Here is a 27840-nt window from a genome sequence, read left to right on the forward strand (position 1 = left end):
GACCATGACCATCGTTCTTGGACATTACGTTCCAAAACCATGGGCATTAATGTTGTGTTCTGGTACGGGACGTTTCTCCAGGAACCTGCCAAACTCAGACTGATCCATCAGTCTGCCCAGTAGTGAAGCATGGCTCATGAGGTTTGCCTTACACCAGTCTGACTGCCACTGAGCATAGCACCTTGTAATGTTAGGCTTGTGTGTAGCTGACTGGCTGACCATGTGCAACCATTTTATGCAGCAGTCAGTGCTCAGTCTTTACCTGCTGTTGCTGTGGTGGTGGGTGGAGGGCTTGTGGTTACGTTTTAACACTCTGGCTTGTGCCCAATGAAGTGTGTCCAAATATGTGACTGGGAGTGTAAACGCATGAAGCTGAAGCTTTGTGGCGGGTATTGATTCTCTTTATAAGAACCTGAAGCAAAGTGTGTGTGTGTGTGTATCCTCCTCTCAAAGTCAAACACTCATAACTCTCTTCGAGAACTGATCTTTGAGAACATCCACAGCTATGATCCTCAAAACATCCCTCGCTGGACTCCTGCTCACTCTTTCTGGTAAGTGTCTGAAGCGTTTTAAGAATGGATTCACTGTATTTCATTTATTGTTTTCACTTAAAAGAGCAATGCATTATGTTACAGCTGTAGGTGTGAAAGGGTTATTTATTGCTTTTTACCTTTGTCACTGTTTGAAATCAAGGTCTAATGCTAGACTAGCTCTGGTTGGTAATGTCAATAAGTTGTGTATTATGTTAATGCCTTCACATGTTTTATTCGTATTAAAATTAAAAGAGTTACATACTTGGCACCCAATGTAAATTTAAGTGACAGTTATAAATTATTTCTGTCTTTTACGTAGGATTGGAGGCCATAGTGCATCTGACCCAGGAGAAGTCCATTGATTTCACCGTGGGGCAGAATGTGCAGATTCTCTGTAAAAGAGATAGTGGGAGCTGGATAATATCCTGGTACAAACAGAAGCCTGGTAGTGCTCCCACCTTTGTACTTGTAGACGGCACCAGGGCCAGTGGACTTCCCAGCAGATTCACATATACTGACAATGGACTGAGCGAATATCTGAATATCAATGGAGCCCAGGCTGACGACGAGGGAGTTTATTATTGTGGCTGCATCATCTGTGAAAGCCATCACAGTGCTGTATCTGAACAGGATGCTCGTACACAAACCTAAAGGGCATCATAACTGGCCTAAAGCCCCTTGGATTCAGTCCTAAAACACCCTCTACTGAAGATGAGATCATTTGGAATGTGGATCCATGGTTTCATGTGAAGCCTATGAACCATCACTGGATTTTTCAGGTTTAAACCCAACACTGAGCTTCAGGACGAGCAGGAACTAGCATCCACTCACTGCTGAGGTTTTTGTTCAGCTCTGTAGCACTGTGGCATGGCAGCATTGGCGGAGGGACTGAGTTAAGACTGAGTGAGTAAGCTTTAAATTCACTGCTACATTTCCTCTCTGACAATGTCAATTTTTAACATTCATAATTCCTGACAATGTCTTTTTTTTTCATTTTACATACTGTACATGTGTCAATTGATTTCTTGAAATGCGGCTGACAGACAGAGAAATAGATAGATGGCAATCCACATTATTCTCCATAAATATATAAAATCATTTAATCTGTAGATTAAGCAGAATATGATGATGATGTTGAAGTTGATGAAGTTTCTCTATTGATTATTTTTTTAATTAAATATTGAATCTGGAAACCATGCCCTCAGCAAAGCAAATGAATAGAGCACAGAAAAAAAAAACGTATTGAATATATATGGGGCGGCATGGTGGCGCAGCAGGTAGTGTTACAGTCACACAGCTCCAGGGGCTTGGAGGTTGTGGGTTTGATTCCCGCTCCGGGTGACTGTCTGTGAAGAGTGTGGTGTGTTCTCCCTGTGTCTGTGTGGGTTTCCTCCGGGTGACTGTCTGTGAGGAGTGTGGTGTGTTCTCCCTGTGTCTGTGTGGGTTTCCTCCGGGTGCTCCGGTTTCCTACCACAGTTCAAAAACACGCGTTGGTAGGTGGATTGGCGACTCAAAAAGTGACCCTATGTGTGAATGTGTGTGTTGCCCTATGAAGGACTGGCGCCCCCTCCAGGGTGTATTCCTGCCTTACGCCCAATGATTCCAGGTAGCTCTGGACCCACCGCGACCCTGAACTGGAGAAGGGTTACAGTTATATGTGAATTTGTTTATAAAAATCTTTTAATCCTGAAAAGACATTGTTTGATTCCTATTTAAAGCAGTTACTAAAGCATGGATATGGATATTTTTTAAAGTGCACATTTTATAAAGTTAAAATGATAAAGTAATAATAATAATAATAATAATAATAAATAGCACTGCTATAGACTGATGCCTTAGTGTGTGCTCCTGCCTTGTCACCAATGATTCAGAATCCACCGCTAAACCCTAATCAGGAGGAAGTACTAAAAATAAATTATATATAATTTTATTGTATATATCATAATAATGATATACAAAAATAAATAAATAAATAAATAATGTATTATTAATAATGATACACACACACTGACTTTGAGGCAACATTCAGCAGCTTGTGCGTTTGAACATTTGTTGCATCATTTTGTAGCAAACAATATTTAAAAAATAGTTTTAAAAAAAAAAATGCAATGTAAATTAGATTACATGAGGATTTTAAATTTTAACGCCCCTGAATGAGTCAGTTTATGCTTCATAAATGAGGCCCCCTTTAGGGTGTGTCCAGGTTTAAAATCCATGCATGCCGCTAGGTGCCAGTATAACTTGAAATATATGAAAAAATGAAGTATATGGAATAAAGTTTCATAGCATGAATAAATCAACATGTTTGAATGCTCCCTTAAAGAAGAAAAAGTGAAAATAGTAACATCCTCTGACTCTTCCTCTCTTTCTTTAGCTCGCCCAGCATCACCCCCGCAGCTGACCCTGCTGGCCCCCCCTGCATCAGTCCCGTCCGGAGCCGAGGTCAGTGTGGTGTGTGTGGCGTGGGGTTTTGTGCCTGATGATGTCACTGTGTCCTGGGCTGTGGACGGCAGCACGGTGACTGGTCCTGAGGTGCAGACAGGACGCTCCCAGCGCCAGAGTGACAACACCTTCACCCAGACCAGTGTCCTGAAACTGAACGCAGGACGCTGGAGCACAGGACGCACCTTCACCTGCAGCCTGAGTCACCCAGCACTGAGCAGCCCACTGACCAAGAGTCTGAGTGTGGGGCAGTGTTAGGGATAGAGCAGAAATACAGCACAGGATATAAATGCTATGCATAATGCTAATGCTAATAACGCTAGCTAGGCTTAGAGGTCATTGCTTAATCTGCATAATCAACCTTTTCAAATAATGATCCAATATATTATTAGAAACTCTTTTCTGTGATGCTTTGCGGAAAAAAAGCATTTTCAATAGTAGATTTTGGTGGTTATTGGTGACTTCCTGTTTCACTGGGGTACAGATATGAGGTGACACAGAGGTCAAATAGTTTAAACATCAAGAAACACCCAAATAATTCAGAAACAACCTGTGATACCCTTCATAAATCTTCATAAAATTCACAGGTCTGTGAATATGAGTAATAATCTGGAAGGGTATCTTAGTCTCACACACAGAGAGTGAGAAGGTTAGAGTTTTCTCTAAGGATCACAGTTGGAGGTGTCCAGAAGATGGCAGTGTTTAAGGCTCACCAAGTCTCCAAAATAAAAGTGTGATATCTTAAATAACAAATTCATACCTTCAGAAATCATGATCTGTTTTAACATTGTATTTCTAGGTTGTGTTACTGAATTTAATCAAGGCACAATAAAGTTTCTACTGCTGAATGAAGTGTGTATCCATGAATCAAATGAGTTAAAATACTCGCCAAACATTTCTTTGGACATTAAAGGGGCTCTAGAGATAAAATGAGTAGTTTTTGGTCTTTGGGCTCCCTCTAGTGTAATTCATCTTTACAGCACTGTACTGAAATCGGTGCAGAGGGGAGGTTTCCTACACTCTTCCAAGAAGTTACATAGTGCAGTTTCTACAGTGCTGAGCCAAGAGCAGCAATGCTAGAGGTCCCTATACTCCCTACTACGGGTAAATGAAGCATTTTGAAACTGTAATTGTAAGGTTAAATATTACATAGTGTGCCTCATTAGTAATTGGTCTGCTTCAGCATTTTTAGGAAAGGTTTCCACAATATGCTGGAATATTTCTGTTTGTATTTAGCCTTTTAATTATTACTGATGTCAGCTGCTGATATTGGTGTGTGTGTATCTACGATGAGTCTGCATTGAGAGAGAGACACATTTCCTTTAGGATGTCTCCCTCTTGTGGTCATGGAGGTCTAATATATTTGCAATAGCTCTATATTTCATCAGCATCCAACAAAAAATCTGCAACATTTTAAAGTTGAAATACAATAGCCGTTGACAGCTGTCAGCTTCACTATGTCATTTTTTGTTTGCTCTCTGTCCCACACCGAAGTGCTGGACTATATTTGGAATGAGTTTCATTTCTAGTCTTTCTCTTTCTCAGGAGATCTGATTTGCATTGGTTGCTCATTAGTGCATGACTATGCTCAGGTGCCTACTGTGAACACCCCCCCCCCAACCTCTTCCCCCTCCCTCAAGCCACCCACCAGTAAAAATAGACAGAACAAAATCAATGAACTGAGATGAGGACAGAACACGAGCTTTGAAGCTGCTTTTCAGGACACAAATATAATAAGACAAGGGTTTTTTTTTCATTTGAGATGATAAACAAAGCACCATCATAAATGCCCATCACATGCACAGACCAGCCATTGTCCATTTGAAAAAAAAAAATATACCCAGTGACCATAGGTGAATGTTGTAGTTCTACAATTCTAAACTGTAGTCCACCCATTGCTCTGCATACTTTGTTAGACCCTTATCACCCTGGTCTCCAATCGTCAGAACCCGAACCACAACACCAGAAAGCAGATATGTTTGGGTTGTGAATCCTCCTCAGTGCTGCAGTGACACTAACGTGGTGGTGGTGTGTTATTGTGTGTTGTGCTGGTACGAATGGATCAGATACAGCAGTGTTCCTGGAGTTTTTAAACCCCTAACTATAACAGCCGGAGTGAGAACAGTCCACCAAGAAATATATCCACCCGGCAGTGTCCTGTGTGTGCCGTCCTCTGTCCACAGATGTGGGCAGACTGTCTCTGAGTATATAGAGTGGGCAGTGAGTGTTTTATCTGGATGTATCACAGATTTTGGAATAAATCATGGCTGCCCCCATGTTGGAGACCCAGTTGATGGAGCATAAACTGGTTCACCCATGGACTTTAATGCAATTGATTACTTTCTCTAATGTAAGTTATACTTGGTGGTAAAAATAACATTAATTCTATAAGAGATATTATAATATATTCTGTGGCCGTTTTCCAGTGCAAAGAAAATCTAGAATGTTCTACTTGTCCTTGTTATGGAGGAGAGCTCTTGCGCTGAGGACAAGGGGATTAGGTTTCACTTTGTGGAAACACAAACAGAAAGGCTATCTCCTGCATGGAAAAAGCTGTCAGGCCTATAGACGCGAACCTGACAGGAGCTCAAGAGGAACTACTTTTTTGTGAGGAAGCACCTCCTCCAGTCCTAGTTTAATCAACTAGTTTGTTCCTCTGCCTTGTTCCCATTCGGTTCTCTTAAAGCTGTAGCCTTTAACAAAACTCTGATAATATTCTTAACTCCATTTTTAATTTTATGCCAAAATATGCACCACAGATCACCACGGAGTGAACCACATGTCCCTCCATGTCCAGCTCTGAGACGCCTTTAAAGTCACGTTTGAGGATTTGTTCTGAATCACAAACACCACGGTAGGTGTTGGGTTTAGCTCCAGAGCTCCAGAGAATGTGTTTTTTCACTGCTCCACGACCCAGTGCTGATGGATCTGTTCCGCTTGATATTGATCGTTTGGACCTTGGATGCAGGGACAGCTGCTAAAGAGTGTCCTATAGAGTCACAAACTCAGAACTGGTTTAGCATACACAATGGTGAAAGGTAGACTGCCATTTTAGCTACAAATCTGACTGAGGTCACCTTGTGAAGGACTGGCGCCCCCTCCAGGGTGTGTCCCTGCCTTGTGCCCAGTGAGTCCAGGTAGGCTCCGTGGACCCACGCAGACACAGGGAGAACACACCACACTCCTCACAGACAGTCACCCGGAGGAAACCCACGCAGACACAGGGAGAACACACCACACTCCTCATAGACAGTCACCCGGAGGAAACCCACGCAGACACAGGGAGAACACACCACACTCCTCACAGACAGTCACCCGGAGGAAACCCACGCAGACACAGGGAGAACACACCACACTCCTCACAGACAGTCACCCGGAGGAAACCCACGCAGACACAGGGAGAACGCACCACACTCCTCACAGACAGTCACCCGGAGGAAACCCACGCGGACACAGGGAGAACACACCACACTCCTCACAGACAGTCACCCGGAGTGGGAATCGAACCCACAACCTCCAGGCCCCTGGAGCTGTGTGACTGCACCACCGTGCCGCCTTCTATATATTTATAGAAATGAAATCAGCTTAAAAGCCCATGCTTAGGTGTAGAAACCTTTAACTCATGCATGCTTCATTCGTTAATTCATTCATCCATCTAACTGCTTTATGGTGGGTCCAGAGCCTACCGGGAATCATTGGAAACAATGGCAGAACATACTGTGGACTGGGCAGGGCATCACACACTCACCCAGCCACTCACTCACACTAAAACATGTGCACAATGTGTTTTTGGACCATGGGAGGACACCAGAGCGCATAGAGGAAACCCATACAGGAGTGAGGTGAGGGGTGAGGGCCACTCATTCCTTTATCTTTCCTTTAAGACCACAGGACCACTTCTTCTGACTGAACAACACTGAGGTCTGAAATTCCATTTTGTTTCTGTAATCATGACATGTTTTACTCTCTTCTCATAAAGCCTCATTTCCACAGAGTGCATCATTGAAGTCCAAGTCAAAACTCTGGGATAAGTTTCTATTGAGAGTCCCTTGGAAACACATGGGCTCTTAGATTTGCTTGTAGTTGTAATTGCAAACGTCATTGCTATTACAGGGTCCACTGGAAGGTCAGTAGTTATGAGAAAAGTCCACCGTAGTCTCCAGCAGATGAAACCCGTGTACGCGCCACTCGTAACAGCTCCTTCCCACTGCTGGTAATGACCTCCTCCTAAGAAAACAGAAGGTTTTTGAATGCGTTAACACTAAGTGAAGTAGTTTTCAGATACACTACTTACACAAAGTTTGCAGACGCTTGACAGTTCATTTCTTCTGAGAGCACAAATGTTAGTTTGTTTATAGCTTGTCCCCTTTTTGCTGTAGCAGCATCAGATCTTTTAGGAAGTCTTTAGAATAGATATTTGCACATTGGCTATGAGGATCTGATGACATTTAGTTACATAATCATTAGTGAGGTGGATCATAAACATTTGTCCCACTCACTCCAAATGTAAAGGACGGTACTCCAGTATTACAGAGCACAGAGTGCCACCGCTCTACAGCCTAATATTAGGCTGATTTATATTCCTCTAGTCCATTCATGGCAGTCAGAATAGAGACTTCAGGCTGTAGCTGCTAAAGAGTGCCACGCTGTATTGGCCAATGCTTTCTATGGTGGTTATACAAGCTGTGTGTGAGCACCTTAAAGTAACTGAATTCACTAAGTAGTAGACTGTCTACAAATGTTTGGATTTAAAAGTGAGTCAAAGTAACTTCAGCTCTGTAATCTATCAATCTAAGAATGGCTAGAAGTGCCATTATGCCAGATTTATCTCAGCGGGCTAAGGGTTGTGATATGATAAGGCACTGAATCTGTGTTTTGTTTACGAGGTGAAACTCCAGTCCGTCTTGGAAAATCTATGCAGTTCTCCTCTGCAAACTCTTACTACCATATTATACTTGGGAATAGAAGCCCTGCTGACAGTGGTACAATGTGCTGCGCATTAGCATATAACTAATGTCAGAGATATCACAGTTTACGCCTCCGTCTCTGACGGCTGTGCTGGCGGTGAGATATGTATCCATGGTTACTCAGGGACTGCTGCAGTGAAACCAATCCAGACAATTGTGCGAGCACTCAGTTAGAAAAACACTTAGTACATTGCGACTGCTGCGTGTTTACAGCTCTCGCTACATGTGTGCCACACCTAAGCTTATCTGACCTTAAAGTTACCAGTTAAAAGTGTTCAAGTGTATGCAAAATCACTTTCAGGAGTCTTAACAATGCATAACAATGCTATTTTGCTGCTAGCATTGCTGCCTCAACTACTGAATGTTTAATGCCCTCCCACCAGCGGCTGGACAGACTTCCACATGTATTAGGCACATAACTTATGCTAAATAGATTTTTTTTAGAAAAGCTTTTTACAGTAAAGTTCACTCATTCACTCACCCATTTGCTCATTAATGTTTAGCAGGCTATAAATCTGACTGAAATGCCATTTCAGACTGCCATTTTAGCTACAAATCTGACTGAGGTCACCCTGTGAAGGATGTGTGGTGCCCCCTCCGGGGTGTGTGCCTGCCTTGCGCCCAGTGATTCCGGGGAGGCTCCGGACCCACCGCGACCCTGAACTGGATAAGGGTTACAGACAATGAATGAATGAACAATCTGAGTTGTTAATTTATAAATATTGAATTACTCAATGAAAACTTATTTAATTGTGATCTGTATATTTATAAAAATGAAATAAGCTGTTAATACACATGCTTAGGTGTAGAAACCTTTAATGCATGCATTGAGTGAATCAATTTACGAATTTTAAGACATACAAGCCGTCGCTCGGTCGATTTTGCTTTATGATGTGAGCCGAGATCTGAGTTAAGAGCTTACACCACCCACCACTAGGTAGCCCCAGCAAGCATTCAGTTCACTGGGTTATTTTGCAAGAATCTTATATATATATATATGACAAAATATAAGAAAATATTCAGTTCATGTTTTTGCACATTATGATGTTTTATGATTTGCAGTAATTTTAATGAATTATATTTAATAAATAAGCGAGGAGAATAACAAATGAAAATGCTGCCAATGTTAACCCTTTGAAGCTTAGAGTTAGGTTTAGGGTTTGATCTCCTGTTCCTTTAAATGACAGTGAGCCACAGCTCATCCCACCCTCAAACCTGCAGCAATGAAAAATAAGCGAGTAGAAGCTCTTTTTTTACAGTTTGGAATGTTCCAGCTCCCTGAATTACTGTGCAGATGCACAAAACAAGCACAATTTTCACAATATGTCCCCTTTAAGGTATTACTAACATACTATTTAATCACAGTATTCTGCTGCACAGGTCGATATCATTTATAACTCCATATGATTTATTTGAATACATTTTCTGGTAATTATTTACTTTTAACTACAATTCCCTGCCCCAGCATGCATCAGTGCTTTGCTTAAATACATCATACAAATACAGGAAATCTGTGTGGTGTCAACCAAACCAATTACCGTTTTGTAGTTTCCCACAAGATAACCTCCCGCTACTTTACTGACACTAGGATATAGAAGTAAGCATCTTTACAATAAGTGCAGCAACTGGGGCACTATAGCCAGTGTATTCCCTTAAGCCCTTAACATCGTTTTCCATGTAGTCATTGAATTATTAGCCAGAGGATCTTCCTAAAACCTGTTCATAGTCCATATTTTCTCAAGTTTGAAACTAAAGCTGGAAGAGGTCTGAACGATGACTGCAAGTCCACATTAGGGTCACTCCACACTGATAGATAACACAGTTCTGGAAGTCCTGTGGGCTCTGTTAGCCTTGAGCTAGCCTACCTTGTGGAAGTTGATGAGGTCAGTGAGAGTGGCATGGCGGTTCTGGTCCACTCCCAGAAAGCTGTAGTAGTCCCCAGAGGCGTCGATAAGAAAGTGCTTGAAGCCAGAGGATGTACGATACGATAGAGTGTAACCCCAAATCCTCTCACTGACCCGGACCAGGAAAGATCCCTCAGCCTCATTTACCAGCAACTTCTCAGACTCCTCCCGACTAATCATTCCTGCAGGGGACAGCCAGAGCCATACGATAAGCACAGGGTCCAGACAGACAGTCCTGCACAATCACCTTCAATGTCATCGTCACTATGAGCCTTAATGCTTCTACTGTTAATTTAAGCATTAAATCATGTACAAGCATCAGCCATAACTTTAAAACCACATCCTTGTTTCTACACTCATTGTCCATTCTGTGTGCTAAACTGACAATACTGGTGCAATTTGTAGCTTAACAATTACAGACCGGAGTCCATCTGTTGCTCTGCATACTTTGCTTGCCCTCACCCTTTTTGTCAGTAGGCAGGAATCCTCTGAGGACCAACGCAGACCAGGTATGATTTGGGTGGTGGATCATTTTTCAGCACTGCTCCATCACTTCAAAGAAAAGAGCACTGAGCACTGTGACCTTAGGCTCATGTACATTCTACACCATTCTCCTGGTCACAGACTTTCTGGGTAGATCACGCTAGCTGGGTGTGCAGCGGAACATCTCCGTTAGCAATCAGTGCATTCAAGTAAATAATTAGAAAATGTTTCCAAAGATGTTTGGACACACAGGACTCAATCCAAGCTGTAATCTTGTCATCTCTTTTCTAGACAGGGCATCAAACGTTAGTTGGACAGTTGCCATGTTTCCCACGTGTCTGAAGCAGCAGTGTTTGTGTAATTGAAAACCTTGAGCTGGACGCTTGTCAGTGTGTGTGTGTGTGTCCTTATCTAGGGGACCCTTCATTAAGATAAGAAGGGACAGTGTTGAGCCTCGTGTTCCAATGGAATTTCTGACATTGGTGAACCTTATTAATCAGCTTTCTTGTCAATTAAGCAGGAGTCAGCCACTATGACCCATTCTGACAAGACAAAGCTGCAGGAATTGGGCCAGTAATTAGCCTAGGAAAGCCTGTGAATTATTTAGGACTCCCTGCCACACACACACACACACACACACTCACTCCAACTGTCTGTTACACAGTCTCTGGTTGCAGAACCAGGCCATCTGTTCTCCACTCCATTGCCTTCTCTTTGTGCGCTCTAGTTCGAGAAGTAAAAGACCTTGTTTTTCTGCTTATTGGGGATAATTAAACAAATGCAACACTAACTATATGATCTATACAAACAAATATTTTTCAATTTTTCAACATGTATAATTTCTATGTCCATTCAAAATTTACAATACAACAATATAAATATTAATACAATCAATAAAATCCAAATTTCGTTTCCCTAAAATAATCAGTTTGGACTTTTAAAGTTAAGACCTTAAAGGTACAACAGACTCTGGGCAGCCAGTCAGAACAGAGCTTATTTACATATATCAGTTTTAAATTTTTATTGTTTAATTGTTTAGGATAAACATAGATAGGACAATTAACATTTAAGATATGAATAATGAAAAAAACAATACAGAAAAATAAGATGTAAAAATATCAGATCTTTAATTACACTGCAGTAGCCTTACCATGAAACCAGGGGGCGATAGTGTCACTGTTTCGCTCATATCCAGCACGCTTTGGCTTCTGATCTTCACAGAACCACAATATAACAGACTCTCTGGAGTTTGGACGAGGAGAACGCAGCCAAGCAGGGCTACAGAGAAAGAGAAAAAGAGAATATGAATATACATGAATATATGTTTTGAGTTTCAAAACGTTAGCATGCATCCAGTTTCTAAGATTGTAAATGCATAATATAAGGCCAAGAGTTGCAGAGTGGAAATAGTTGTAGTGCTCACGTAGATGTGTATATCATCTGCAATACAGTGGAAATAAAGACCATGTAGCAGTAGCATGTAAATGATAAATAGAAGAGGGTCTAGGACTGAGCCCTGGGGAACACCTCGAATTACTGGGTGAGGAATTGTATCAAATCATACACATTGTACAAATCCTGGGGAAAGTCCTTCACTTAAATGTGCACAAAATCACACTGAGATCAGTCTAAAAAAGCAATATTTGTGTTTATTTCTTAGTTTATTCTTCATGAACTCGCAGTATCAATACACAGCTGGAACAATGACTAGTGTCCTTGGGGAAATAATGTAACAAAACACCCACTAAACAATAGACAGACGCATTCTAACCTTTATTTATATTGTAATATTTCAAGGCTTTACTTTAAATGCAAAATATTTCAGACGCTACTTTTAAAAACCCTGCAGTGATGCTGAAGAGTGAATAATAAATAAATTCACCTATCCATCATTGGCTGTGTTGCCATGGTGCTGTGTCTGCGGCTCTGTCTGCGGCGGTACAGGGGAGGAGCAGCTGGCTGGAGGCCAGGTCGAGGTCGTCCTTCACTGCAGGGGGACGGCTTCTCAGTCGGATCGATGACCTCGCTGTGTCTCCTGCCGATGTGGGGCTGCTGCTGAAAGTGACCACTGAGGCTGGACACTCGTCCCTGCTCAATGGCTCGAAGGGACTGGCGTTTATACTCGTCTCTTGCCCAGCGAGCCTTCCTCGTCATCTCCTCGTCTGCTGCCTTGGAGCGACGCACTGGAGAACGATAGGTGGAGATTGGAAAAGGTATATAGAGAAAGTACAGGATAACAATGCATCTGTCAAGGCCACACCAATATTTACAGCAGGAACACAACTGGAATACACATTGTGCTTGTTCAAAGATTGTAGCCCATTGGTCAAACCCATCTACTGCCATCTAATGTCAGTTTCTGATCAGAGTTATGTAAATATGAGTGAGGTTGCGCAGATATAAAAGATATCAGATATTGTTTGCACTGTTTTCTACTTATACCAGCCTGTCCAGGTTCAACTCTCTTTTCCATGTCCATGTGGCACAGGGAGAACACACCACACTCCTGACAGACAGTCACCCGGAGGAAACCCACGCAGACACAGGGAGAACACACCACAATCCTCACAGACAGTCACTCCGAGGAAACCCACGCAGACACAGGGAGAACACACCACACTCCTCACAGACAGTTACCCGGAGGAAACCCACGCAGACACAGGGAGAACACACCACACTCCTCACAGACAGTCACCCGGAGGAAACCCATGCAGACACAGGGAGAACACACCACACTCCTCACAGACAGTCACCCGGAGGAAACCCACGCAGACACAGGGAGAACACACCACACTCCTCACAGACAGTCACCCGGAGGAAACCCACGCAGACACAGGGAGAACACACCACACTCCTCACAGACAGTCACCCTGAGGAAACCCACGCAGACACAGGGAGAACACACCACACTCCTCACAGACAGTTACCCGGAGGAAACCCACGCAGACACAGGGAGAACACACCACACTCCTCACAGACAGTCACCCGGAGGAAACCCATGCAGACACAGGGAGAACACACCACACTCCTCACAGACAGTCACCCGGAGGAAACCCACACAGACACAGGGAGAACACACTACACTCCTCACAGATAGTCACCCCGAGGAAACCCACTCTGACACAGGGAGAACACACCAAACTCCTCACCCGAAGTGAGACTTGAACCCACAACCTCCAGGTCCCTGGAGCTGTCTGACTGCGACACTCCCTGCTGCAACACCGAGCCGCCCTTGGTATTTATGTGTAGGTGTAAAATTATAAATGCAGATCTGTAGTATTTCTTAAGTGTTATTCTCTATTTCCTTGTGGCAAATTTCAGTATTCAGTATTTTATTCTAGTAGTTTCTCAGTGTCTGAATTGCTTTTTTGCTTGGTTGAGCATTGCTCTACAGTGATGATGCAGCAGAAGCAGCGGGATTTACTGCATGCACTGCTTCATTCTGTTCATTAGAAGGTTTCTCTATAGTTTTTTCTCGTCATGATATTTTTTTTCTTCACTTTTGCACAATGCAATGTACAAAGGTACTGATGAGAGGCTCCCCAGAGTATCCCCACTGGCACCTAACGTGAACATCTCTGGCTAGTGTCCAAAGTAGGTATTTTTAATACAGTGAATGAGGAACATGGTTCAATCATTCATTCATTCACTCATTAATTTTCTGTACTTGCTTCATCCTGATTAATGTAGTGATGGGTGCAGAGCTTACCTGTAATCACTGGGTGCACAACCTGGACAAGGTGGTTATCCATTACAGGGTGTCACACACGCACCCCGTCACTCACACACTCACACCTGTGGATAATTTAATTCTCTCATTCTGTCACTCACTCAAATTCAGAATTTTGTACACTCTCCTAGTCACTCACACTCACCCATGTGGTCAATTTCCTACACTCACTCCGTCACTCACACCTGCTGAGACTCACCGAGTCAGTCGCTCACACACCCACACATGGTCAATTTGCATAGTCAAATGTAGTGTTTCTGGATTTTGTGAAGAAACTGGAGCATGTGGAGGAAAGTAACGTGTGGCAGCAACACTACCTACATCACCATTGGTGGTACCTTTGCTGTCACTGTGGTGCTACCCTCAAGGGTACATGTCCTGTACGTTTAAACAGGGAACATAATTGTATTGTAGTCTATTATAATTGTGGATTTTAATATTTTTATGATTCATATGCACCATTTCATCTCCAGGACTTTCTTACATTCCTATATTTTACACAGTTCTGTAATGTAAGATTGCAAATATTCACCTCTGTTTCTGGAGAAAAGAATATATTTTACCTCAAAGGAACAGAACTTGGCTTTAAAACCTATGTATTATAACAGTACATTTACATACTTTGTACCTTTAATGACCAGTTTTTTGAAAGTGTACAGCACAAATTAATATTGATCATGCCCATGTATGTCCAAATTATTTGTAGTCACCTTTAATTAGTGATTCCATCCATTTTAAAATCCACTCATTATCGGTGCAGGTGCTCAGCTGTGCACACACAGTTAGAAAAGCACTGAACTAAATGTTCAAGAGCAGCTGCAAATGAGCTTTAATCAATGTTCAGTGTTGTTTTATTATATAGTGTAAAAGCCTCTTGTAAGAACAGAGGCTGTTGCTGCACAAATGGTGGACATTTATTTATTATTCACACCATTAACTTCAGGACAAACACCTTTGTTTTTGCGAACCATTTCTGCAGTACAAGGCCACGGTGGAAGAAGTTGTACAAGATACAGCAGGTGCTGCAGGTTGGAGTAATAGACCTAATGAGACTGGGAAATATATTTGCTGGGCGAATGCAAATAAGAGCTAGAAGAAAGGCAAAGTTAGAAGTGGTACTCGCATTGTTCCTCCCACTCGTTATTATCCTGTTCACTTCTCTTTCGCTCCTGCTCCAGGGAGATGTACAGCTCTCTCGCTCGCTTTTCCTCCACACGGCGTACCTCTTCCTCTCCTTTCTGCCTCTCCTCTTCCTCTCGCTTCTGCACGCAGAGAACAAACTCTTTTCAGAGACATATTCACCCCAGGAAAAGAGTGGTGACTGGATGAGCAATCACCTTTTAATGCTGCCTTAATGTACCATGCATGCCTCAACAGGCCGGATTATTTAGTAATGCTAATCATGTGCTAGTGCTAATAGCACTGATAAATACATGGCCATGGTTCATCATCAACGAAGTGGAAAAAATTTGGCCGAATAATTCAAACCCCAGGGCCCGACTTGTGGCCGGCTGGTAATGACTCAATTAAACTTTGTAATTTTATGTCAGAGGGTAATTACCACAAAGGTGCAGCTTAGCAACAGAGGCTCAGTGACTCGTACATTGCACTGGGACATAAAGTTAAAGTGTCAGTACTTTATTGTGACAAGAAGACAGCCATTTTTCTAATTATCAGAGAACAATAAGAAGAATCTACAGATAATGCCTCCTATATGATCCAAAACACAAAGCTTTGTGAAAAGTACAAAAAAAACTCTGTCCTGAATCTGTGATGCAGTCATTTTTGGTTATAAAAGGGGCATCTAGAAAATGCCCTGCTCTTTATAAGAATAATGCTGCAAGACTCTTCTTCTGAACCTCTTCTGAACCAGCAAAAATAAGTCAATTTGTCACGCCCTCGTCCTGTCATGCCTGCTTTCCCCGCCATGTGCTCTCTCAGCACATGGCTCTGTCTGTTATTGTCCTTGTCTCCGCCCATGTCCCGCCTTTGTTCCGCCTCCTTGTCTGCCGTCCTCGTTATCTGTTTCAGGTGTGTCTCGTCTATTCATGTATTTAAGCTCCCTGGTGTCACTTCCGTGTATTGGTCATTCGTTTTGTGTCTTTCTCTTTCTAAGTCATGTCGTGTTGATTTTTTCTCATTCCTAGTCATGTCGTGTTGTTTCCTTCCTACTCCAAGTCAAGTCGTTGTGTTTCCTAGTCCTGTCGTTTTGTTTCGAGTCGTTTCTTTCCTGTAAGTCTAGTTATTTCGCCTCAAATGTTTCCTAGTCATGTTGCTTAGTCTGGTCCGTTTGTTTATGTCATTTCCTCATGTCATTTCCTTTATCCTGTTGTTTCCGTAGTTGCCTGTCTTTGTTTTGTTATATCTTTTGTTTAATTAAAATACTGTGTTTTAGCAAGTGCGTCCGCCTCCGTCAGTCCGCCCCCCATGATACGTGACACAATTTTACCCACCCACGGAGCAATAATAAAGCAGAATCATCATCTCCTTTCATGATTTTCAACATTGGAAGGCTCTTTGCCATTTCAGTAAATCAGTGACACTCTTTATGATCATTATACAACTGTACAATGAAATTTGACCTCTGTCTTTGACCCATCTGTGGCAGTGAACACACACCCAGACAAGTGTTTAGGGGCAGTGAACACACACCCAGAGCAGCAGGCAGACACCCTCAGGGAGTTCAACCATGAATGTTCCTGCCAGTCCTGAGGATCAAACCGGCAACCTACCAGTACCAAGCCCGGTTCTTTAACCATTAGGTCACAGCTGCCATGTGCAGAAAGAGGTAGGAAGCCTAGCATGTCTGACTGAGCCACTTTGTTTTTTCACTTGTTTACTTACACTAATGGGTTTCGAAACACATTAGACCAGTTTCCAGAGTGCAAACTAATTAGAGAGCTAGCAAATATTGTGCAAACATATTTAGAATTTTACAAAAAAATTCTTTGGATTACAATCATATATCACTTTTTAACCACAGAATTGTTTTGTTCAGAAGATATTTCCCAATGTCAAATGGAAAGCATTTGCCCATTTTTCCTAATTAAACAAGGTATACACCCACTATTACCCATAAAAGGGCACTGAACCGCAGGGATGTGTGCACACAGGGAAAGTACAGACAAACGTAAAACTTCAAAGAGGGTTAAGAGAGAAATGAAAGATGCCAAAATGAAAACTGAAAGATGAAAGATTGTCAGACTCTAATTTTAGGAAATGGTATTGTTCTGGGCCGCACGATGGCACAGCAGGTAGCGTCGCAATCACACAGCTTCAGGGACCTGGAGGTTGTGGGTTCTAGTCCCACTCCGGGTGACTGTCTGTGAGGAGTGTGGTGTGTTCTCCCTGTGTCTGCGTGGGATTCCTCCAGGTGACTGTCTGTGAGGAGTGTGGTGTGTTCTCCCTGTGTCTGCGTGGGTTTCCTCCGGGTGCTCCGGTTTCCTCCCACAGCCCAAAAACACGTGTTGGTACGTGGATTGGTGACTCAAAAGTGTCTGTAGGTGTGAGTGAATGTGTGAGCGTGTGTCACCCTGTGAAGGACTGGCGTCCCCTCCAAGCTTTGTTCCTGCCTTGCGCCCAGTGATTCTGGGTAGGACCCACCGTGACACTGAATTGGATAAGCAGTTACAGACAATGCATAAATGAATAATATAAACATTGTAAACTATGCTGTTCACAGCAGAGGTTATATCGACTATGCCCAAATGTTCAGTACAAATAAGTGTTTTGGTCATTAAATCATGCATGTTTAAGTAAATAATGTTTTTTTTTGCATAAGGACGAATTGTCAAAATCCAAATTTGATTATAATACAGGGGCGTATTAATGGCAGGAGCTTCGTAACTGTTAAAGCTCAGCTCATCTGTGAAGGCATCATTAACACTCCGAAATATTTGAAGACATTTTAAGCAGAATGTGCTGCATCATGTGTTATGTCTTTTAGCAGAGCAGTTGATATTTCAACATCACCATGGCAAGACACATATTGTATGTGTTACATGTGTATAATCAGAGAGGCTGTTGAGCATGTGTCACATCAGTGTTAAAAAGCCACTTTTAAAGCTACAGCAGTTGTTGTCAGTTGTTGGTTTTTCTGTTTTTAATTCACTACAGTTCATTCATTCATTGTCTGTAACCATTATCAGGTTCAGGGTCGCGGTGGGTCCGGGGCCTACCTGGAATCACTGGGCACAAGGAGGGATCACACCCTGGAGGGGGCGCCAGTCCTTTACAGGGGGACACACCTTCACTCACACCTAGTGACAATCAACCTACCAACGTGTGGTTTTGGACACGCAGACATGGGGACACCTCAATCTCCTCACAGACAGTCACCCGAAACAGGGCTCAAACCCAGAACCTGGTCCCTGGAGCTTTGTCACTTTAACGCTGCGCCACCGTGCCGCCCTTCACTACAATTTGAATAATTAAAATGTACCAAGCACTTTATTTTTCCAAATGTTTTGGAATTAAGGCTTGTACATAATCTAAAGACATGAGGTCAATGCCATCATGTTTCTTTTGCTAACCAGAGGAGTCTATTATATTTGGAGCTAATGACTTGTAACAGTTTACACAGTGCTTCAAAGGCAAGAACAAGCAGATGTCCTCCCTAATTAAACAGACTAAAGACAGAGTTGCAGCAAGCAATCTCGCTTTGTTCTCCATGTCGAGTACTTCAGCTCCCCCATTCAGAGATTTCCATGCAGGATTGGGGGAGAGCACAGTTAAAAGTTTAATGACTCAGCTCTTTCCAGCCAGGAGGCAGATCTGTGTGCAGGCCGTGATAAACGAGCTCTTTAATATTTGACGAGTTTCTTAAGAAGATCTCATTACTGGGTCCTAAATAATCTGTGACCATCACTGCCTCAATGGGGATCTATTGAGTAGATGATATTGAAAAATGCAGCCCTAGTACCCTGTCTGCCCTCTCTCCAAAGCAAGCTTTGTTATCTCCTTTTCCTCTCTGATAAATTTCGGGGAGATAAAGCTACCCCCGCAGAGTCTGAATGAGGAATTGTTCTGCATTTTGATAGCTCAAGTTAAATTTCTCTTTTCTCTGCTTCTAATCTAAATTAATGGCAGACGTGCTCTTCTGTGCTAATCCGGCCTTCGTATGAACAGAGAAAATGCGGAATTTAACCAAAATGTATTCTCCTTCTGTGTACAGACAAAGTCAAAACTGAGTTTACCTACAGTCTGAATGTGACCAATGATGAATGGGATGGAGCGTGCTTGACAAATTGTTCATGGACTACTATATGTAATTGTACACCTCTTTAGTGGACTGGCAAGATGGATGAAACTCATAAAGTGACCACTGAGTGGAAAAGTAGGTGTAATATTTCAACTCATAGGTTTCGTATAATTAGTCGGACAATAGAAAGGTTTAAATAAAAATGAAGGAATCCTAGACGTGTTCAGAATGATGAACCAAGCTGTAAAAAATGCCTGAGAAAAAGTTATAATAAAGTTAACATGCAAAGTCCATTGAAAATAAAAAATAAATGAAAATACGTAAACTCTAAACTGTAAAATATTAAAACTGGCCAATAATGTACCCACAACCTTTGTGAATTGAGCAGTATTCTCCCACTGATATTTTAGCACTCCTTGGTGACTCTGCATGGCGAAATGTTTTAAGACACCGCTCAACTGTGCATTCTCCCTAAAAAATCTATAGAAAACAATACTCTACAGCAGCTGAGTCACCGTTTTCAAGTACTGGTTAGAGGAGTATAAAGCCCTCTAGGCTGTGGATTAGTGAAATTCTGGAGTGTTCAGTACATCTGGTATAAGTTGGAGTGTAGTTGGTGATCCAATTTTAGGCGTTCAACATCATTACCTGATCACACCAGCGCTCTTGTGGCTGCCTTTAAAATTCAAAACAATGTTTCACCATCCAGTGTACATCATTCTCAGAAGAGCTGTTACTTCAGCCAATGGTAGACAAATTCCCTACATAAACCACTTCAATTTCAGAAGAATCATTGGTCACAAAGATGTCCAAAGACTATCATGTTGCAACTATCATGAGGGACTAGCTCACCTTTAGCTCCTCCTTTATACGCTCCTCTTCACGTTTAGCTGTCTTCCGGTCCTCTGCTTCTTCTTTCCACTTTCCTGCTACAAGTCGAGCTTTTTCTTTAGCCACTGCATCCCTAAACTTTTGCTTGATTTCTGCTTCTTTCTTTCGCCTTGGGAATGAAGAAGTTATCATAGTAATTAGCTCTTTGTCTGAGTAACTACGAAACATACTGACAGATATCAGTGTCCACTCTAACATTCATATCCAGCTTGTTTGTTCAGAATGTGCAGTCATAGTGTATAGTGATGGAAAATAAGATATTCATAACCTTAATATAAATGTTTTAATTGCACCCTTGTTTCTAATCTCATTGTCCATTAACATAATTGCACATTAGTGCATCAATTTTTCTTTATGCTTTGTTAGCCCTATTTTGCCCTGTTCTTCAGAAGTAAGGACCCTCAAAGAAACACCACAGAACAGGTATCATATGACACTGATGGTGGTGTGGGTGTGTTAGTGTGTGTTCAACTGGGACGGGTGAATCAGCCACAGCAGTGCTGCTGGAATTTTAAAGTGCTTAGTGTCACTGCTGGACTGAGAATAGTCTACCGACCAAAATTATCTAGCTGACAACGTCCTGTGTCCATTGTCACATCCACATCCACAAGGTGGACCAACAAGGTAGGTGTGTTTAACAGAATAGACAGTGGTTGGCGCAGTGTTTAAAAACTCTACCAGCACTGCTGTGTCTGATCCACTCATACAAGTGCAACACACACTGACACACCACCAACATGTCAGTGTCACTGCAGCACTGAGAATCATCCACGCCTGCTACGTGGTGGCCTTGTGTGGATCCTGACCTCCAAAGAGCCAGATATAAAAAGGGTTAACAAAGCATGCTTAACAACATATAGACAGTATTCAGAATAAAATCACAGAAAGAACAATAAGAGGGGAAGACAAGATGACCAATGGAAGTCACCTTTAACTCACCACAGTTCTTGAGCCTCTAGCTGGGCTTGACGCCAGGCTTTTTCCTCAATTATCTGAATGATAATCTCCTCGTAAGTTTTGTCTCCAGGAGCTTCCCCCATTACCCACACCCACACTTCTCCATCACTGCCGTGGAGCCACTGGACACCCTTCTTTTCGCCTGCTGTTTATAGAAGTAGTGCATGTGATCATTCTTGCCTAAACCAATCAGGATTTAGTGTCTGTCCTGTTTTTATACTTTTAGACTCTATAGTTAGTTGCCTGTCGGCTGAGTAACATCAATTCACCAATATGATTTGTTTGGAATATTTATGGCTTGTTTGTTCCGGCTCCAGCTTCTCCTCTGCTGTGCCTGTCGACAACGACTCACACCTGCAGCTACTCAGAGACTCCTTGGCTTTTTCATGTGAATGTTTTTTAGATGAATGTTTTTGAGGATTCACATTGTAAGAGTGAATTGATGATGCTTCAGTCATTAATGGGACTTGCTGACAAGTCAGAAACCAGTCAAACAACTTTGTTGGTGTTTGTTTTTTTGAATACTGGAAAGTAAGTTGGGCATTGGAAGATGATGTCAAGCAAGAACACGAGGACACATAAGAATGCATATCAAAAACATCCATTTTCTTTAAATATATAAATTCCACTGGCATTTCTTATACATTTCTACTGAGTTCTAAGCCTTGTGTTGTATTGCTTTTGTGTCTTGTTGCTGATTTTGTTTCCTTTCTTATTTTCTAGTGCAGGATTTGCCTGTAATATATGTGTCTGCCTGCTTTTTTGACCCTTGCCTGCTGTGATGAATAATGTAAGATTAACCCCATTTAAACTACTCTGCACTTGCATCCTGTTCAACCAGATGTTCATAAATGAGTACATACAGTACTGTGCAAAAGTTGTAGGCACCTGTGTTTTTTTTAGTAGGTTTATTTGCTCAAAGAAAGCAAAAATAAATAAATAAATACATTTTAGAATAAAACATTACAGTAAGTGTGATTCTCTCTGCATTAACATGTTGATTTAACCCTCTCCATGTCTCTCCTTGTGGCAGTCCAGTGTTTTGGGGTTAGGGTAATAGACCAAGCTAATACATACTTCATTATGTTAAATCAAGTATGCTATTTTTCACACTCACTCACAACACATCTACTACATTTTTAGACAAAGACTATCCTTTTACTTTTATTGTATTCGTGTTTTTGTATTTACATTCTTTTGTAATTATGCTGTATATTATTTTATAGACGCACCATGATTAATAATAACCTTAGGTGCCTATACTTTTGTAAAGTACAATATAATATAAAAAATAAACACAGCACAAATTCGCTGTTTCACTAAATCCACTTAAATACACAAACACCCTTTTATCCAAAAATTAAGTAAGAAACAGCACTGTTTTTAACCTGTTTCTAAGATTGTTACACACACGCCAAACATGGCCACATCTAAATTTGTGGCACTTACAATTACAATTACAGGGTTGAGTGATAGTGACAACATAACACAAGTACAAATCACTTTTGCTTCTAACCTTTTGAAGCTTAAAATTAGCAACTAAACAGCAACTAACCAGACATACACAGGAACATCCACAAATACAGAGTGTCAGTCATAATTATTACACATTGTACAAATCTTGGGAATTACAGAAACATCATAGTGCAATTCCTTTATCTCTAAGAATGATGAAAGGATTTTCCAGGCAAATTTTAGAAGAATAAAGTGAAGCATTGAAGGGCATTTTCTGCAACACAAAGAGGTAACAGATATAGCTGTTCACCTCCTCATCCAACTGGTTCCTAAGAAACCAGGCTTCTCTCCATTTCTGGCAGGAAGAGCTACATCCACTGTCAAAAATCATGCACACATTCATCTCGTGGAAGGAACCCAGCAACAGTTGTCCACCATCTCTTAAGTGGCGGTCAGGAAGAGAACACAGAATTTTGGCTTGACTCACCATCTTGTCGCAGTGGAGCTGGGCATGTCTCCCAATCCTTTCCTCGACTTTCTCGCTCTGTCCAGCGACGGACTTGCTCTTGACGGATTTTATAGAAGAGGATCTGTTTCTGCTCCTCATTTAACTCTGCCAAGAGCTCCGGCTCCACGTACATGTCTCGAAGGATCTGCTGCATCATCCTGACCTCGACCTTGAGCTTCTCAGCTGGATCTAGTTGCCAAACACATTTGTATAAAAAGTTTCTGTTATTTATTTATTTTTTATTAGGTTTTTGACCAAAGCTTCAAGAGTTGCCTTCAAGAGATCACAGTGGAAGTGATGGTAACCAGGTGGAATGCCTCCTAGGGAAAATGGAAGGCCTCTAAAAGCTCCCTCAAATTATTTTTATATATAATGGATATGAATACACTGTTCAGAGATCGAATTTTGGCTCAAAACATATTTTTTAAAAAATCCACTCATCCATCCCGTGTACCTGTTAGTTAGTTAATTATTTTCTTTGTTCGTTCGTTCATTCATTCATTAATTCAGTCCTATTCTCTTCATCCTGATCATGTTTACGTTTCTGAGCCTGACAATTTCCCACACTCACCAAGTCAAACTTGTGGACTGTCTCTCACATACAATCCCACTGCCAACATGTTTTTGGACTGTGAGAAGAAACCTGAGCACCTGGAGGAAACCAACACAGACACAGGGAGAACACACCAAACACCTAACAGACCAAAACCCAGAGGATTGAACTCAGGACCTTGCAGATGTGTGGTAGTGACACTACCTGTTGTAGTTGTATTTATATTCCCCAAAATAAAAGTCACTATCCTCAGAATATCCACTCTACATGTGACCATTCTGAAGATACCCACAGATTCACTAGTGCAGTGGACCAAAAAAATAAAGAAAACAAAAGGGCTACAATTTATTTTTTTAAATTATTTATTTATTTTAGCAATTTTGTAGACATCAGACAGAGCACTTTCCTCTATTTTAACCACAAAATGCTCCAGATCAGTTTGTTTACATCACAGAAATGAAATCATGAACCTTTTTGAAAGTTAAATATAATTCTTCAATAATACAGTAATACGATCAGTGAATAAACCATGGATCTTAGGTCTTGATCTACATCTAAATGTTCAAAACACCTCAAACGACTAAACCCTAATCTCTGAACTCAGTATGTGTAAAATTACATGTGGTTCTTGTTTGTGTATGTCATTATTATATAATAAGCCTTGAAAATAATATATAATATTAATATTAATAAGAACTGTGACTCTGAAATGAATTAAGCGGCAAAAAGATGATGATGAGGGTGAATTTTAATAAGAAGGTTTCATATTATGCCTATAGTTCAAAGGTCATGATTGTAACAAACCTCATAAATTGTAGGATTTAATCCAGAATTCCCATGCTAGCCTTTGTAGAAAGTTCTTCAGATCCTTTGGAGTTGCGCTAACATCAACTTTCTGGCCATAGCTTTGCAAGGTGGACTGATACCAGGTGGATCCTGATGAATGTGATGTTCCAGAGTCATGATCCAAAATCCAGTGCTGAATGTGGTCAGTAGGACTTTGTTTTTTATGTGATGAGCCTTGTGCTCTCGTATACACTGCTGAAAAGAAGAGCCTTCAAAAGGACAGCCTACTGTCAACTTATACTGCTGGAGTAAATAGATGCCAGTGCCAGTGCAACATAATCTTCATGGGTGAGTGAGTGAGTAAGAGAAAGAGAGAGAGAGAGAGAGAGACAGAGAGAGAGAGAGAGAGAGAGAGAGAGAGAGAGAGAGAGAGAGAGAGAGAGAGAGAACTAGCATACCAGGTAAGACAGTTTAGTTTTATACTCATTTACAGACACTGATTGTTAGTTCTAATGCAATTGTCCTCTTGAATAATAATAATAGAAGCATAAGGTTAAAAGGCTTAGGGTCATAAGACATACCTGACATTTGTCAATTTCCCAAAACCATTTTTCAGAAAGACATTTCTGAGAAGCTCTGCTCATTACTTTATTGTTAAACAGTAATTAGTATGACTCTATACTTTTCCAAAGCATTTAATTTGTGTATTTTACAGTGTTTTGGTCATAAGACCTATCTCAACACCAATGCTCATCTCTTGTCCACGTTTCTGTTTGTTTTATTAGTCCTTATTTGTACATTACAATCTAAAGATATGAACAAAAATATTAGGACACAGCATATAATCATTAAATTCATGTCTATCATTCAGTTCCATTGACAAAAACAAGCACATAGCCATACAGCCAGCCTTTACACTATGTTTGTAAATGTTTGTAAAGGAATGGGCCAATCTAAAGTACAATCTAAAAAAAAAAAAAACGTACAAAAGCTTTAATATCAAAGCAACATGATGCCAGAGTTTTATTTTATTTTCTCAGCAGCTGCTTTTATACATTACCTTTTTCACCAACTGAAATATCCTTTGTTCATTTAATATTAAACCACTAATAAAATATTGAAATGTTTTAAAAGGGAAAACTCAACATACGCTACATTTTCAAACATTCGGGGGACCCTTACCCAGTCTCAATGTGTAACAGAGATAAGTTAACACAGCATTAGAAGTGTTGCTCAAGAAATCTTATTAATATATTGATGCTATTGCCTGAGGTCAGGTTTTCAGAACGGAAGGCAGTTGTGTTTTCTACTAGGACATGGGTGAAATATGGGTCTTCTGTCAGCGGGCAAGTAATCTCAGTGAACAGCATTCTTGCACACACAATAGAGATAAATAATAGTAATAATAAAATACTATATTAATCAGATATTAATGTTATTTGTTACACAGCAAAAAACACCGAGTGTTTTACCAAGTTCAATTGAATAGCAGCAAGCCAATTGATTTAAAAGCTTGACTCTGCTTGATTTAACTGCACCACAGCTATAGACAGAGGAAACATTCATTCATTCATTCATTATCTGTAACCCTTATCCAGTTCAGGGTCGCGGTGGGTCCAGAGCCTCCCTGGAATCATTGGGCGCAAGGCGGGAATACACCCTGGAGGGGGCGCCAGTCCTTCACAGGGCAACACACACACTCACACATTCACTCACACACTCATGGAAACTTTTTGAGTCACCAATCCACCTACCAACGTGTGTTTTTGGACAGTGGGAGGAAACCGGAGCACCTGGAGGAAACCCACACAGACACAGGGAGAACACACCACACTCCTCACAGACAGTCACCCGGAGGAAACCCACGCAGACACAGGGAGAACACACCACACTCCTCACAGACAGTCACCCGGAGGAAACCCACACAGACACATGGAGGTCACACCACACTCCTCACAGACAGTCACCTGGAGTGGGAATCGAACCCACAACCTCCAGGCCCCTGGAGCTGTGTGACTGCGACAGTAAACATTAGTTTACTAATTTTTAACATTTCAAATCTTTACTTATAGTAAAGAGTTACTTATAGTTGACCCTGACTTCAAAACATGTCAGAATCAAAGAATCAACTCTTAGAGTTGACTCCATTTCATGTTCATTTGTGTAAAAATGAATGAATACCTCCAAAATCCACTTAATATTTGGAATATATAAACAAGTGAAGCAAGGGTGTTTAAACGTTCACTCAAACCACTTTTTTATCCCGTGTTTATCTGCATTATGTTGTTGAATTAGGTCATTTCTGTATTGAATCATACAGCCACCTGTAAACTTTATGAAGAACGTTGACTGTTGGCGCTTATTTGCTGCTCCTTCCAGGCATGGAGATAAGCTGATGTTGCCTATGCCATACATAACTTAACAACCAATCAAAGAAGAGAAAGTCCAAGGTAATCCTGGTACGCCTAGGAACCTTTAGAAAGCACTAGACGTCTTGGGAAAGCCGTATAATATAACATTAGACATCTCTTTCTTTTCATGATTAGACTGGAAGCCATGCTGTCTCACAATCCAAGAAATCCAAGTTAATGTGGATGACGGCAAAAGCATCACATTTCTTGCCATAATATCTTGATATTTTGAGTTAAAAAAACCCACATTTATTAATATAATAAAATGAGTTCATTAATTCAGCTTCCCACATATATTAAGACGTCAGTGTGAAAAGTTGAGGTCTTTCTTCCCACTCAAAAGTGCAGTCCCAGTGAGCAGGTAAATTATGCATCACAGTGACATGTGCTCTCTGCTCGTTCAGAGCCCTCAAAACCAAAAAAAAAAAAAAAAGGGTACAGCTGCTGCGAACGGCAGCTGAATTCCAACGCTGCCAAGACTGACATTAATTGCTCTTAAATTGCGCCCTCCAGGGAGGCTCTCATAAATGATGAAAGGATTGAATAGCAAAGTCAATTTTTGATGTTGGTAAATATACGCCAGTGAGGAGAGACCCAGCTCAGGATGAAGAGCTGATTCTTTGACTTCTGTCATTCCATCAGCTGCTCTTTTTCTCCCGAAACCCTTTATTTATTCGGACGAATCCTCTGAGGCTCATATTGTATTTTTTTTTTCTCAATGGGAAATACCTCAACCTTGTCCTTGTCTGGTGGCCAAAGGGTTTTTTATAATTAGACAATTCTTTGATGTAGTCATTAATAGCATGTTGCTTATTGGTTTTAACTCTTCAGTGTTTGAAGAATTTTCCCAGTGAGACCTTTCATAGAATTTCACAACTCTCAGTGAAGTGCATTAATTTGTTTTCTCTGTTGTTGTTGACCTGTCAATTTACAGAACTCCTTTATAAACTTTAAAATCGGGGATAAATAAGTTACAGGTTGTTGACTGTTTAACTGTTGTGTTAAATGTTTGTAATAGGT

General features: G+C 41.2%; 2 protein-coding genes across 2 annotated transcripts; one reads left to right on the top strand and one right to left on the bottom strand.

The window, feature by feature from the left end:
- Positions 1–421: 421 nt before the first annotated feature.
- LOC136706053 (immunoglobulin kappa light chain-like) lies at positions 422–3540 on the top strand. The gene is made up of 4 exons (XM_066679950.1): positions 422–551; positions 853–1146; positions 1392–1436; positions 2908–3540. Exons 1-4 carry the CDS (start codon positions 506–508, stop codon positions 3231–3233), a joined length of 711 nt encoding a protein of 236 aa, XP_066536047.1. The 5' UTR covers positions 422–505; the 3' UTR covers positions 3234–3540.
- Positions 3541–7109: 3569 nt separating this feature from the next.
- Positions 7110–23227, bottom strand: sh2d4ba (SH2 domain containing 4Ba). The gene is made up of 8 exons (XM_066679151.1): positions 23050–23227; positions 21090–21252; positions 20112–20259; positions 15183–15321; positions 12212–12512; positions 11480–11607; positions 9808–10028; positions 7110–7202 (listed from the first exon to the last, which is right to left on the bottom strand). Exons 1-8 carry the CDS (start codon positions 23225–23227, stop codon positions 7110–7112), a joined length of 1371 nt encoding a protein of 456 aa, XP_066535248.1.
- Between the last annotated feature and the right edge of the window lie 4613 nt (positions 23228–27840).

This window comes from Hoplias malabaricus, chromosome 8 (genome assembly GCF_029633855.1).
Source record: "Hoplias malabaricus isolate fHopMal1 chromosome 8, fHopMal1.hap1, whole genome shotgun sequence".
Lineage (NCBI taxonomy): Eukaryota > Metazoa > Chordata > Actinopteri > Characiformes > Erythrinidae > Hoplias > Hoplias malabaricus.